The sequence below is a fragment of the Urocitellus parryii genome, chromosome 6 (genome assembly GCF_045843805.1).
Source record: "Urocitellus parryii isolate mUroPar1 chromosome 6, mUroPar1.hap1, whole genome shotgun sequence".
Classification (NCBI taxonomy): domain Eukaryota; kingdom Metazoa; phylum Chordata; class Mammalia; order Rodentia; family Sciuridae; genus Urocitellus; species Urocitellus parryii.
In genome coordinates, this window is record NC_135536.1 from 28,944,838 (window position 1) to 28,957,050 (window position 12,213).

The following is a 12,213-nucleotide window of genomic DNA, read 5'->3' on the forward strand; positions in this document are numbered from 1 at the left end:
GGTCTTATTGCCATGTGGAGGTTTTTTATATATAGTCTTTGTATATGAAATAAGGAGAAAATGTTTAGCAGTTTGTTATTCATTCTGTGATTTTAGACATTTTAGATTTTAACATTCATGATGTTAGACTTTCATCCATTCCAAATTTTTTCCCTAGATCGCTACTCAATTATCCTCATACCAATTACTAAATAATCCATCTATAATCACCAGATGTTATGCCACCTATTTCATAAACTAGGTTCTGTTATATGTCTGCGCATTTTTCTAGACTTTTTAATGATATCTAATCATGGTGCACCTATCACTGTTAATACAGTTTAGTAATTTCATATTCGGTAGGCCTAGGACTCCTTCCCTTTTCTGTGGATAGCCTCATTTATTTATTTTTCCAAATAAAATTTTTCTAGGAGGTGACTTTATTTATTTTTATATGGTGCTGAGGATTGAACCCAAGGCCTTGCACGTGCAAGGCGAATGCTCTGCCGCTGAGCCATAACCCCAGCCCCTCCAAATAAACTTTAGAATTACCCTGTCCAGATTAAAAATAAATCCTAGCCAGGTGTAGTGGTGCATGCCTGTGATCCCAGCAGCTCAGGAGGCTGACCCACAAGGATTTCAAGTTCAGAGCTAGCCTCAGCAACTTAACAAGACCCTATCTCAAAATTTAAAAAATTTAAAAGGGGCTGGGATGCAATTCAATGACTAAGTGCCTCTGGGTTCAATCCAGAGGGTTTAAAAAAAAAAAAAACTCGAATTTTTAAATGCTTATTGGTAAATCCCAAATAAATTACTTATAATATTGACTTTTTTAAAGGTAGCCACAAATTTAATAATGTTAGCCCTATTTCGTATTTTATTTAGAGACGAGGTCTGAGTTGTTTAGTGCCTTGCTTTTGCTGAGGCTGGCTTTGAATTTGCCATCCCCCTCCCTCAGTCTCCCAAGCCACTGGGACTACAAGCGTGTGCCTAGCATACATTCTTAAAATCTATTTTTAACATTGCAATTTACAGATTTCTACTAGAAGAATATAAGTCTTGAAAAAAGTTTAGAATTAACCGCAGTTGTGAGTTCTTTCATTTATTACAAGCAAGAAACAAAAATGAATATCCCTACTTTTTTTTTTAACATCTGAAAACTTTTTTGGCTTTATTTTAGTCATGAAGTCACATTTTACTTACATTATTTCCAACATTGTTGGAAATGCTGACTCATAGTCTTTGAATCATTTTCTCTGCCAATTTCAGTTGTTCATAATTAATGCATCATATGCCAATTAGTATACAATGGTCCATATGATATGGAATATCCCTACTAATGATAATATTCTGTTTCTTATATGCCAAGTATGATTTAAGAGTAATTCATTCTCAAGGTACATGGCTTTAAGGACAGTTATGGAGTCCAAACAATTAATGTCTAAAAAAGAGACTAAAAATTTCATCACTTACCCCAGATAAATGAATGAAAAAAAGAACAGCAACAATAGAGATGAAATGATAAGCCAGGCATGGATGACCTAGAAAGGAAAGCATTCCAATATGATCAGCAGATCCTATAATCCTTAAACAATGCAAATTTCTTACATCAGAAACAAGGAATATGTAAACTGGGCATGGTGGTACAACTGAAATCCCAGCTACTCAGGACACTGAGGCAGGGGGATCACAAGTTTGAGGCAAATCTCAGCAACTTAGGTGAGACCTGTCTCCAAACTGAAACAGGATAGAGACGAAGCTCATTGGTAGAACACCTGCCCAGTATGTGTGAGGCCCTATGTTCCATCTCCAGTACTGCAAAGAACAAAAACAAACAAAAAACAGTATATGTGTAGATGTTCTGCTCCCCTATTTGTAGTACTCAGAATGGAACTCAGGGCCTGGCACATGCAGGGCAAGCCCTCCACGACATAACCGTCTCTAGTCCTAGTCCAGGTTCTTCTTCTTTTTTTTTTTTTTTTTTTTTGGTACCAGGGATGGACCCAGGAATGCTTAACCACTGAGTTCCCAATATTCTCAAACTTTTTTATTTTGAGATAGGGTCTCACTAAGTTGCTGAGGTTGGCTTTGAACTTTCGAGCCTCCTGCCTCAGCCAATCAAGCCACTGGGATTATTGGCATGTGCCACCACACCCAGCTCCATGTTCTGCTTTTTAAAGGGGAGAACACAAAAATGGCTTTGGGATCAATGCATATTAACATGGAATTTGGGGGGGTGCTGAATTAGTCATAATATAAAATAGAAACAAGACATATAAATTTTAGAAATTGGGCTGGGGCTGTGGCTCAGTGGTAGAGGGCTTGCCTAGCACGTGTGAGGACCTGGGTTCGATCCTCAGCACCACATAAAAGTTAATAAATAAAATAAAGGTACTGCGTACAACCAAAAAATAAATATTTTTTAAAAAAAGAAACAAAAAAAAAGATGACATTTAAACTTTAAAAAGCAATATTTTCAATGGAGGAATTTTATAGTATTTCTGTAATAAGGATAAAAAAATTGAAAATCAGATCTTCAGTTAAGTGATCTGTGTATGTGTATATGTGTGTGTGTGTGTGTGTGTGTGTGTGAGAGTGGGTATGCTAACTTTACAGAGAAAACAGGCCTTCTAAACTACAATCACTTGATAAAAGAATATTCAAAATTTGAAGTTTCAGTAACTACCATAATACTTCTATACTTATTTGACAAGACTCATTAATTTAATAAGTATTATTATTAAAAATTCCAAGTCAGTCAAGCATTATCACACAGAATTCAGACAGCACTCTATACCTATTAGTCAGTATTACTCTCAAACATCTTACTAATATAAGGGATAAAATCAAAATATGATTTTTGCAAACTATTTTACAAAAGAAAGATTTTAAATGGTAATTTCATATAAGAGGTACATCTGGGGAAATGTTATACAATTCAAGAAGTCTGGAGTTTTAAAAAAGAGAATTGAGATATATGTCCACTGATAAGCTGTCAAGTAACTTCCAACCTAAAGTGGAAAAAAAAATTTTTTTTTTTTGGTGGTGCTGGGGAAGGATCTCAGGGCCTCATGTATACTAGGCAAGCACTCTACCATTGAATTACATGTCCCCCCACTAAAGTGAAATTATTTTGAGGTGATTATGCTTTTTATTGGCTTTAACTATTCAAGGGACTTGATTATATAATGGCAGAAGGAGCTTGTACATAACCAATAACTTTTCAAAATCTCTGTCTTAACCAGTACAGATCTAGTCAAACCTTGAGGAAATGAAATAAAATCCCCAAATCAAGAATGCTGTTTTGTTCTTCTTAATTCCTCCCTCTACCACAGATCAATTGTCACAATAATCAATTGTGAGGTATCAAAACCCAGTTGGGGCTGCCAGAGGTAGAGCTCAGTAGCAGATCATGTGCCTAGCATGCATAATACTTTGGGTTCAATCCCTAGCCCTGAAGAAAGAAAAAAAAAAAAAACCCACAAAACAAAAAGCCAAAATCTGTGATAAGACTGTGTTAATTTTCTCTCTGGTTCTGTTTTGATCACCCAAGGACTTTTCAATCAGTAATTGTTAATTCCTTTGAAAAAAAATGATTTCTTAAAAATTCTCACCATATTTTAAACAACTTTATAAAATGATACTTTGGGGAAAGTCCTCACCCCCCACCTATGAAGGTTTCACCTAGAAATTGGTACTTCTTAGACATTTAAATATTCTAAACTTACTACTGAAATACAATAAAGCTATTTCTGATATTCATTCATAAAAAAAATTTCCCTTGCATTTTACTATGAAAACTTCCAAAGACACAGCAAAATTTAAAGAATTTCACAGTGAACACTCATATCCTAGCCTTGATTCTACCACTAGTAATTTGTCATTTGGAAAATTTGCTATTTTCCTCAATTATAACTTATAGTAACATGAACATCCTAGCACACAGTTTTTTAAAAAAATTTTTTAATTTATTCCTTGAGATAAGTGAAAAAGCAAAAATTATTAAAGTGTATAAACTTTTTCTAATTGCTAAGTGTTAATACACATTGCTCAAACTACTTCACAAAAAAGGCTGGATTAATTTTATCAAGTCAATAGGTCAAATATGTTAATTCGATTTTTTTTAACTGGTGAGGAAATACACACATAAATTTATCCAATTACCTAGTTATTAATCATGTATATTTCCCCCACATCTTCTCTGTTCACGTTTTTTTTTTTTTTTTACTTATTTGGGACGTTTGTAAGTGTTCTTTATATTGTAACAGTATCAGCCCTTTTACTATAATAATGGTAAACAGCTTTCCTACTTAGGTTGGTGATTTATGTTATGATTTTCTGAATTATTACCTGAATTCAAAGCTTCTTCAAATGATGACTAAATAGCACCCTCCTTTTCTAGAACATCTGGTAGTAAACAGACCCTTCTCATCTTGCAAAGATCCCTAGGTCAGCTTCCCTGTGCTAAAGGCTCTGAAAGACAAGAGCCCTATTTCAGTGTATAACAGTGCATACCTCTTCTGAACCCTGAACTATCCAAGCCAGAAATCATGTAACTAATAAGTTAGAGCTCCATCTATAACAAATGGTGTATAATAATTAACTACATTTTCTATTTCTACCTTTGTAAGGCTTGTTTGGTCTTATTTAGCATTGCACAATCAACCTCTGATATGAGAAATCCTTAGGGTTTATTTCCAAACAGGTCCTGGCAAGCTTCTGAATTTCTGACTCAAAAGCTCCTTTTACATTATATGAGCAGTCAAAGTAAACAATTTCCTTCTATAGAACTGGTTCTGCTTGCTAAGACTTGATCATTAAAAAACAAAACAATACAAATGAGCAAGTGTGGAAATCTGGCTGGATACAAACATTTTAGACTGTCTAAAATTAAGCATAATTAAATTAGGACTACCTACCTTGTCTCTCACACTGACTGCAACTACGAAACTTGGCCTGAAAGCATTGCCACAGCTAGCTGAGGACTAGGAACAGTAAAGAGGCCAGGGGAATTGGAAGCCACAGAGAGTAGAACAGTTTCCACTTTGTCCTTCCAGTACCCCCCTCCTCCTCCACCTGAACTCAACACCAGTTAAGTGGGTATCAGTGAGACGATGGGAGATCCAGAAGTCTAGTTCTGGTCTAAAGAGCAGGAACTGGTATCTTAACACACAGGTTGCTGAGAAAGCTTTCCTTGCCTTTCTTTGTTCTCTCTTGCCCAGCCCCCAATCTTGGGTGGTACAATAGGGGTGACAGAAGGCTAAAATTCTCTCTGATTAAAGGATCCTTAGAATGAGGCAAACAGCTCTTGTTTTATTTCACTTTGATCTCCCATTTCTTGGTCCTGACATTAAGAAATAAGATCCTAGCTTTCTGCTGCAGGAATGGAAGAGGAATTCCAGAGAAACCAGAAACTAACTAAACCAGAAGCTCATGAAAGCAACCTCTAAGCTGTTCATGAACTTGTGGACCCACCTCTATGGTAAGCATGTGTGGATATGATCCTCAAGAGCATTCAGACTTTTGACAACTGAATGGCACACAGGTGGGCCAGATCTGAGAAATACTGCAAAGACTTTGAAAACTGAACTGATTATTGTCACAGGCTACAGATTAGAATTTACAGCCTAATTCAACCAGGTCAGTTTGTTAGGTAGCTGGTTATACATGGGTGAATAGGAAAAGGACAATGACAACTGAAAACCAGCCAAAACCGCCCCAGCCATAATTAATTACATCCCCTTAAGAATAATTGTTATTTCCAGATCAGGCCATACCCTATCAGGTAGTCTGGACCTTCCCCAATCATCCTGTCAACCAAAACATCTCTCAGAAAGAAAGTTTGCTGAGTACTACTCAAAGGGTAATAAACGGATTAAGGAGGTAGGAAAGTAAGGCAAAAACAAGGATACTCAATTTCCTTGAAAACCCCAACTCTGAGCACCAAATCATTCTCTCTTCAAGGCATCAGTGCAGTTCCTTCATTGTATGTCACCCTCACTTCTCAATCTCTCTGGGACCACTGTGCTGACCCTCCACATGCTTTTAAAGGAACAATTCACCTGCCTGGCTTCAGTCCACAGTATATATTACATTCTTCAGCAGAAAACCTGTTATATGTGGGAGAAATGCAAGGTCAGTTGAGGTCAGCATGGGCCTAGAACTGTCCTATGTAGTGGGCACTTGAAAGTCTGATGTTATCCTGCTGTCAGTCAAAAGGCAAGAGGTGGACCTGGGAGGGACTCTCTGGAAACTTCCCTGGGACTCCCAATAAAACTGGAAGGCAGGAAGGGTATGCAGTCCTCCTCTCTGAGAGCATCTACTCTCCTCCTTGAGAATGTCCCCTTTTTCTAATTCTTCTGATAAAATCATGACTGCTACTCAGAGCAACCCATGTCTGAAATCTTTCTGGCATGACTGCAAGAACCGGTAAAGAGAGGATCTCTGTGGCTACTTCAGCTTTGCAGCAGGCTCTGGCAAACTGGCCCACAAAACAAAAATACCAATATTCTCTTAGGGTTTAAACAAGACCAGAGTTTGTAACATAATATTTAAAATGCCCAAGATATAATCCAAATTACTTAGCATGCAAATAACTAGAAAAATCCCAATCTGCATGAAAAAAAAATTCAATGAATATAAATGCAAGACAACGGACCAGGGTTGTGGCTCAGTGGCAGAGCACTTGCCTAGCAAGTGTGAGAAAATGGGTTGATCCCTGGCACCACATAAAAATAAACAAATAAAATAAAGGTATTGTGTCCATCTACTACTTTAGAAGTATTTTTTAAGGAGCTGGGGATGTGGCTCAAGGTAGAGCTCTCGCCTAGCACATGAGAGGCCCTGGGTTTGAATCTCAGCACCACATAAAAATAAATAAATACATTGTGTCCAACTAAAAAATAAATATTTAAAAAGTATTTTTTAAAAGAATCTTAAAAAAATAAAATAAATGATAAGACAACACAGATGTTGGAATGCCAATAGTCTTCAAAGCAGTTATGTTAATAAGGTTACAAGAAATAACGACAAATACTCTTGAAATAAAAGGAAACAAAGTACCATGAGGAAAAAATATAAAGAAAAACCAAATGGAAATTTTAGAATTAAAAAATACTGTAACAACAACAACAACAAAATAGGCTGCATGGGCTCAATAGTAGAATGCTGATGACAAGGGAGAGTCAGTGAACAAAAAGCAGGAGAGAAGATTTAAAAAATGAGTAAAAAGACCTGTGGAACAATATTGTAGGTTAGGAATCCCTTATCTGAAATGCTTAGAACCAGAAGTGTTTCAAATTTCAGAGATTTTTGGATTCTGGAATATTTGCATAGACTTTACTAATTCAACATTTCTAAAGCTCAAATTGCAAATTTGAAAGACTCTAATTTGACACTCAAAGATTTTCAAAATTGGGGGCTAGGGATGCAGCTCTGTGGTAGAGTGTGTGCAAGGCCCTGGGTTCAATCCCCAGTACCACAAACAAGCCCAAAAGGCACTCAAGCTGGGAATGGCGCCTGTGGCCCTAGCTAGTTGGCATGACTGGGGTATAAGGATTACTTGGGCTCAAAACTTCAGGACCAGCTTGGGCAATACAGCAAGACCATGTTTCCAAAAATAAAGCTTTACATTTTGAAGCATTTCAGATTTACAGATTAGAGATGCTCAACTGACACAGGTCATTTGTGTCATTAGTCTTAAAAGGGGATAACAATGTGGTCCAGAAGAACTATTTTAAGAAATAATGGTTGAAAATTTCCCAAACTTGGTAAAAGACATAAATTAGAGACTCAAGAAGCACAGTGAATTCCAAAAAAGATTCAAATTACACCAACTCCTGAAAACTGAAGAAAACTTTAAAAGTGAACAGAACAAAAAATAATCATGCTGTTATTTTACAGGGGAATAATTTAAATAACTGATTTTCCTCAGAAACCACTGAAAGCTAGGAGTAGAATGTCTCCTCACCACCTCCCATACTAGGGATCAAAAGACTATTTTTAAAAAGTTAAAAGAGGGCTAGGGATGTGGCTCAAGTGGTAGCGCGCTCGCCTGGCATGCGTGCGGCCCGGGTTCCATCCTCAGCACCACAAACAAACAAAGATGTTGTGTCCGCCGAAAACTAAAAAATAGATATTAAAAAAATTCTCTCTCTCTTTAAAAAAAGAAAAATTTAAAAAAAAGTTAAAAGAACCAAGACAAAATTCTATGTCCAGTAACAATACCCTTCAATAATGAGGTGAAATAAAACATTCTAAGATAAAGAAAAACTAACAGGAAACGAAGCCAGCAGACTTGCTCTTAAAAAAAAAAAAAATCATTAAAGGAAGTTGTTTGGACAAAAGGCAAATAATGCAGGGCTGGGGTTGTGGCTCAGTGGTAGAGCACTCTAGAACGTGGGAGGCCCTGGGTTCGATCTTCAGCACCACATAAAATAAATAAACAGGATTAAGGTATTGTGTCCAACTACTTCTAAAAAATAATTTAAAAAAAAAAGGCAAATAATGCTACAAGAAAAACCTCAAGAATAAAATAAGAGCAAGAAATAAAGTAGATTATATTTTCTCAATGTATTCTTCATCATCTTTTTATTTTAAAGAGAGAGGGGAGAGAGAGAGAGAGAGAGAGAGAATTTTTTTAAATTTTTTAAAAATTTTTTTTAGTTTTCGGAGGACACAATATCTTTGTATGTGGTGCTGAGGACCAAACCCGGGCTGCAGGCATGCCAAGCGAGCGCACTACCGCTTGAGCCACATCCCCAGCCCCCCCTTTTTTTTTTTTTTTTTGATGGAAGAGATTGAACCCAGGGCCTCATGCAGGCTAAGCAGGTGCTCTATCATTGAGCTACACTCCAGACCTTACATATGTATGTCTGATACACAAGCAGAGTGATATGCTTATAATCCTGTGACTCAGGAGGCAGAGGAAGGAGGATCAAAGTTTGAGGTCAATCTGGGCAACTTAGCGAGACCATCTCAAAGCAAAAAATAAAAAGAGGGCTGGGGATGTAGCTCAGTGATAAAGCACCCCTGGGTTCAATAAATAAATAAATGTTTGGTAGTTAGTAAAAATTATAACACTGACAAATTTTTTAATGGTGAAGGGTAAAGGAATGTATAAAACAGTAAGGTTTTTTTTGTCACTTGAAGTAGTAATATATTAAGTAGACTAGGAAGATAAAACAGATTAACTGAATAGTCCTATAACTAACGAAATCAGACTTACTCCAAGCACTGACAACTTTCACCCAATATTTACAGAAGAGACAGCATCAATATCTCTAGAAAACAGATTAGGAGGGAACACACACTTCCCAAACCATTTTATAGGACTAGCATTATCCTGATACCAAACTCATTCAAAGACAGTGCAAGAAAAATATGAACCAACATCCCCAACAAGCACAGTTGCAAAATCTTCATCAAAATAATAGCAAATTGAATCCAGTGATAAAGAGAATACACCATATCAACTAACATTTATCCTAAGAATGCTAGGTGGGTCAATCTTCAAAAATCAATTTAATTCACTATTATCAAATGAAATGGAAAGAAGTCCAAAATATACTATTAAGTGAGAAAGAAAGGAGATGGGAGGAAGGGTAATTGTCTACTATTATAAAACAGTGGATTTAATATGTCTCAATTTCTATTCCTATGTTTCACCTCTACCCATATTTTTTATTGGTGCATTGTCAATTTCTATTCTAGTTTTCTTTTGTTTTTGTGGCGCTGGGGACTGAACCCAGGACTTTGTGCATGCAAGTCAAGCACTCTACCAACTGAGCTATATGCCTAGCCCAATTTCTATTCTTAAAAAAGCACATATTCTGCCAGCATGCCTCTAATCCCAGCAACCCAGGAGACAGAGGAGGTAGCAGGATCCCAAGTTCAAGGCCCGCTTCAGTAACTTATCTCGGCCCCAAGCAACTTAGTGAGACCCTGTCTCAAAATAAAATAATTTAAAAGGGAGTGGGGGTTGGATATGTGGCTCACTGGTGAAGTGACTCTGGGTTCAACTTCCCAGTAACAACAACAACAAAGTACATATTCATATGTAATTAGCAAAGTAAGTTAAAAAAAAAAAGTAAAAGAAAAGATATGCATCAAACTATTAACAGTGGTTACATCTTGGAATAGGACTGGTTGGTGGTGATAACTGGGGTATGTATAGTTAAACTTAGTCTGAATGTTTTTAAACTATGAACATGCCTTGCTTTTATTAACTATTAAAAGTAAAACAGGAGGTTTTTTTGCTTTTGTAGTATTTGAAAAATAGAGAGTAAAGTTTAGAAGGTCAGCTGAGAAATCAGGCTACTAACTAGTCATGAAGATAACAGATGGTAGTGATTACAATGATTACAAATTAAAAACTAGACAGTCCTAGCAAAGTATACCCACTGGTGATAAAATGGCATGAAAGATAATTAAACTTATGTGCCATTAGATATCTGAATAGAATTGATGCCAAAGGAAATACCTTCTAACCATGGGCCTAATAAACAGATTTCCTCTTCTTTTTTTTTGAGAGAGAGAGAGAATTTTTTAATATTTATTTTTTAGTTTTCGGTGGACACAACATCTTTATTTGTATGTGGTGCTGAGGATCGAACCCAGCGCCGAGCACATACCAGGCAAGCATGCTACCGCTTGAGCCACATCCCCAGCCCAATAAGCAGACTTCTAAGCTAAAAATATTTAACTAAAAGTTGTATTTGAGGGCTGGGGTTGTGGCTCAGTAATAGAGCATTTGCCTAGCATGTGTGAGGCATTGGATTCAATTCTCAGCACCGTGTATAAATAAACAAATAAGGTAAAGATTCATCAACAATAAAAAAAATTTTTTTTTTTTAAAGTTGTATTTGAATGGGCTGGGGATGTGGCTCAATAAGTAGTGCGCTCGCCTGGCATGCATGCGGCCTGGGTTCGATCCTCAGCACCACAAACAAACAAAGATGTTGTGTCTGCCGAAAACTAAAAAATAAATATTAAAATTCTAAATAAATAAATAAAAATAAAAAGTTGTATTTGAGGATGTAAACTTAAACCATGAAATTGAACGTAATTTTCCATGAGAGAGAAAAACAGTTCAATGTCTGAGATTCAAAACTGGTGAGCCTTAGGAGAAACTGCAAAGACCAGGGTAGGGAGATAAGTGAACATCAAAAAGAATGTTAAGCAGAAGAGGGTGACTAATAAGCCAATGGCAATAAGGTCCAGAGAAATTAAGTTCAAAATACTGGCAACCACAAGACAAGCAGTTTCCACAGAGGCATAAATCCAAAAGAGAGTTGGATTTGACAGGAGTCTTAGGTATTGGCTCTGCATCAATCCAGGCCAAACTCTGGGCTCAAAGCCCCATAGTGACCTAGCTTCCAACCCACACTAGCCTCGTGAGCCCCCCCAACACTCCTCATATGAAAAACTGGGATAATAGTAGGGCCTATTCCATTGAGCTGGTGTGAGGATGAAATGAAACCAGGCAGATATAGTTTGCATAGCTTGCTATATTGTCCTCCACACACCATTGCCTGAGGCTGGGAAAATCCATTCATGTTTAAAATTAGAGAGGAGGGGTCGTTTAAAGATGCTGCTTTCTTAGAGCTGGGGTTGTGGCTCAGGGGTAGATCGCTTGCCTTGCACATGTGAGACCCTGCGTTCAATCCTCAGCACCACATAAAAATAAATAAAGATATTGTGTCCATGTATAACTAAAAAAATGTTTTTAAAAAAGATGTTGCTTTCTCTTTTATATGTGAAAGTATGAAACACACAGAAATTTAACAGTTTCCTAAGATCACCAGGAAAAAGAACTCAGGAAATGCAATACTGAGTCCAGAGCCCCATCTATTCAATTACACAGGAATTTTGAAAAAGATAAAAAATCTGGAAGTAATTTCTAGATTACAAAAAAGGTAGAATTCCATCCCCTTATAAAATCCAAAAAAGAAACAGAAGAACAAAAGTACCATATGATTTAAAAAAAAAAAAAAATCACTAAGCAATTCTAATAAAGCAGAGAAATAGAACCAGCAGTAAGCACTTCCATGTTGATAAAACACATAAAGAAAAGTAAGAAAGAGCATATTTAAAGCAGAAGGAGAGTTCCAATCACTTGCTCTGGCTTACTGAGAATTGACAACAATCCATTATCATACATACCTCCATCTTCAATGGTCACCATGTGATAATGTCAGACCACAAATACTCACCACTTTAGGCTAACATATCTGC

General features: G+C 36.7%; 1 protein-coding gene across 2 annotated transcripts in view; it reads right to left on the reverse strand.

Moving 5' to 3' along the window:
• Psen1 (presenilin 1) overlaps positions 1 to 12,213 on the reverse strand; it is a 65,232-nt gene that overhangs the window by 16,244 nt on the left and 36,775 nt on the right. For both annotated transcript variants that reach the window (XM_026401001.2, XM_026400992.2), the window contains exon 6: positions 1,453 to 1,520. In XM_026401001.2, coding sequence (XP_026256786.1) covers positions 1,453 to 1,520 — 68 coding nt within the window. The remainder of the gene's footprint in view (positions 1 to 1,452; positions 1,521 to 12,213) is intronic.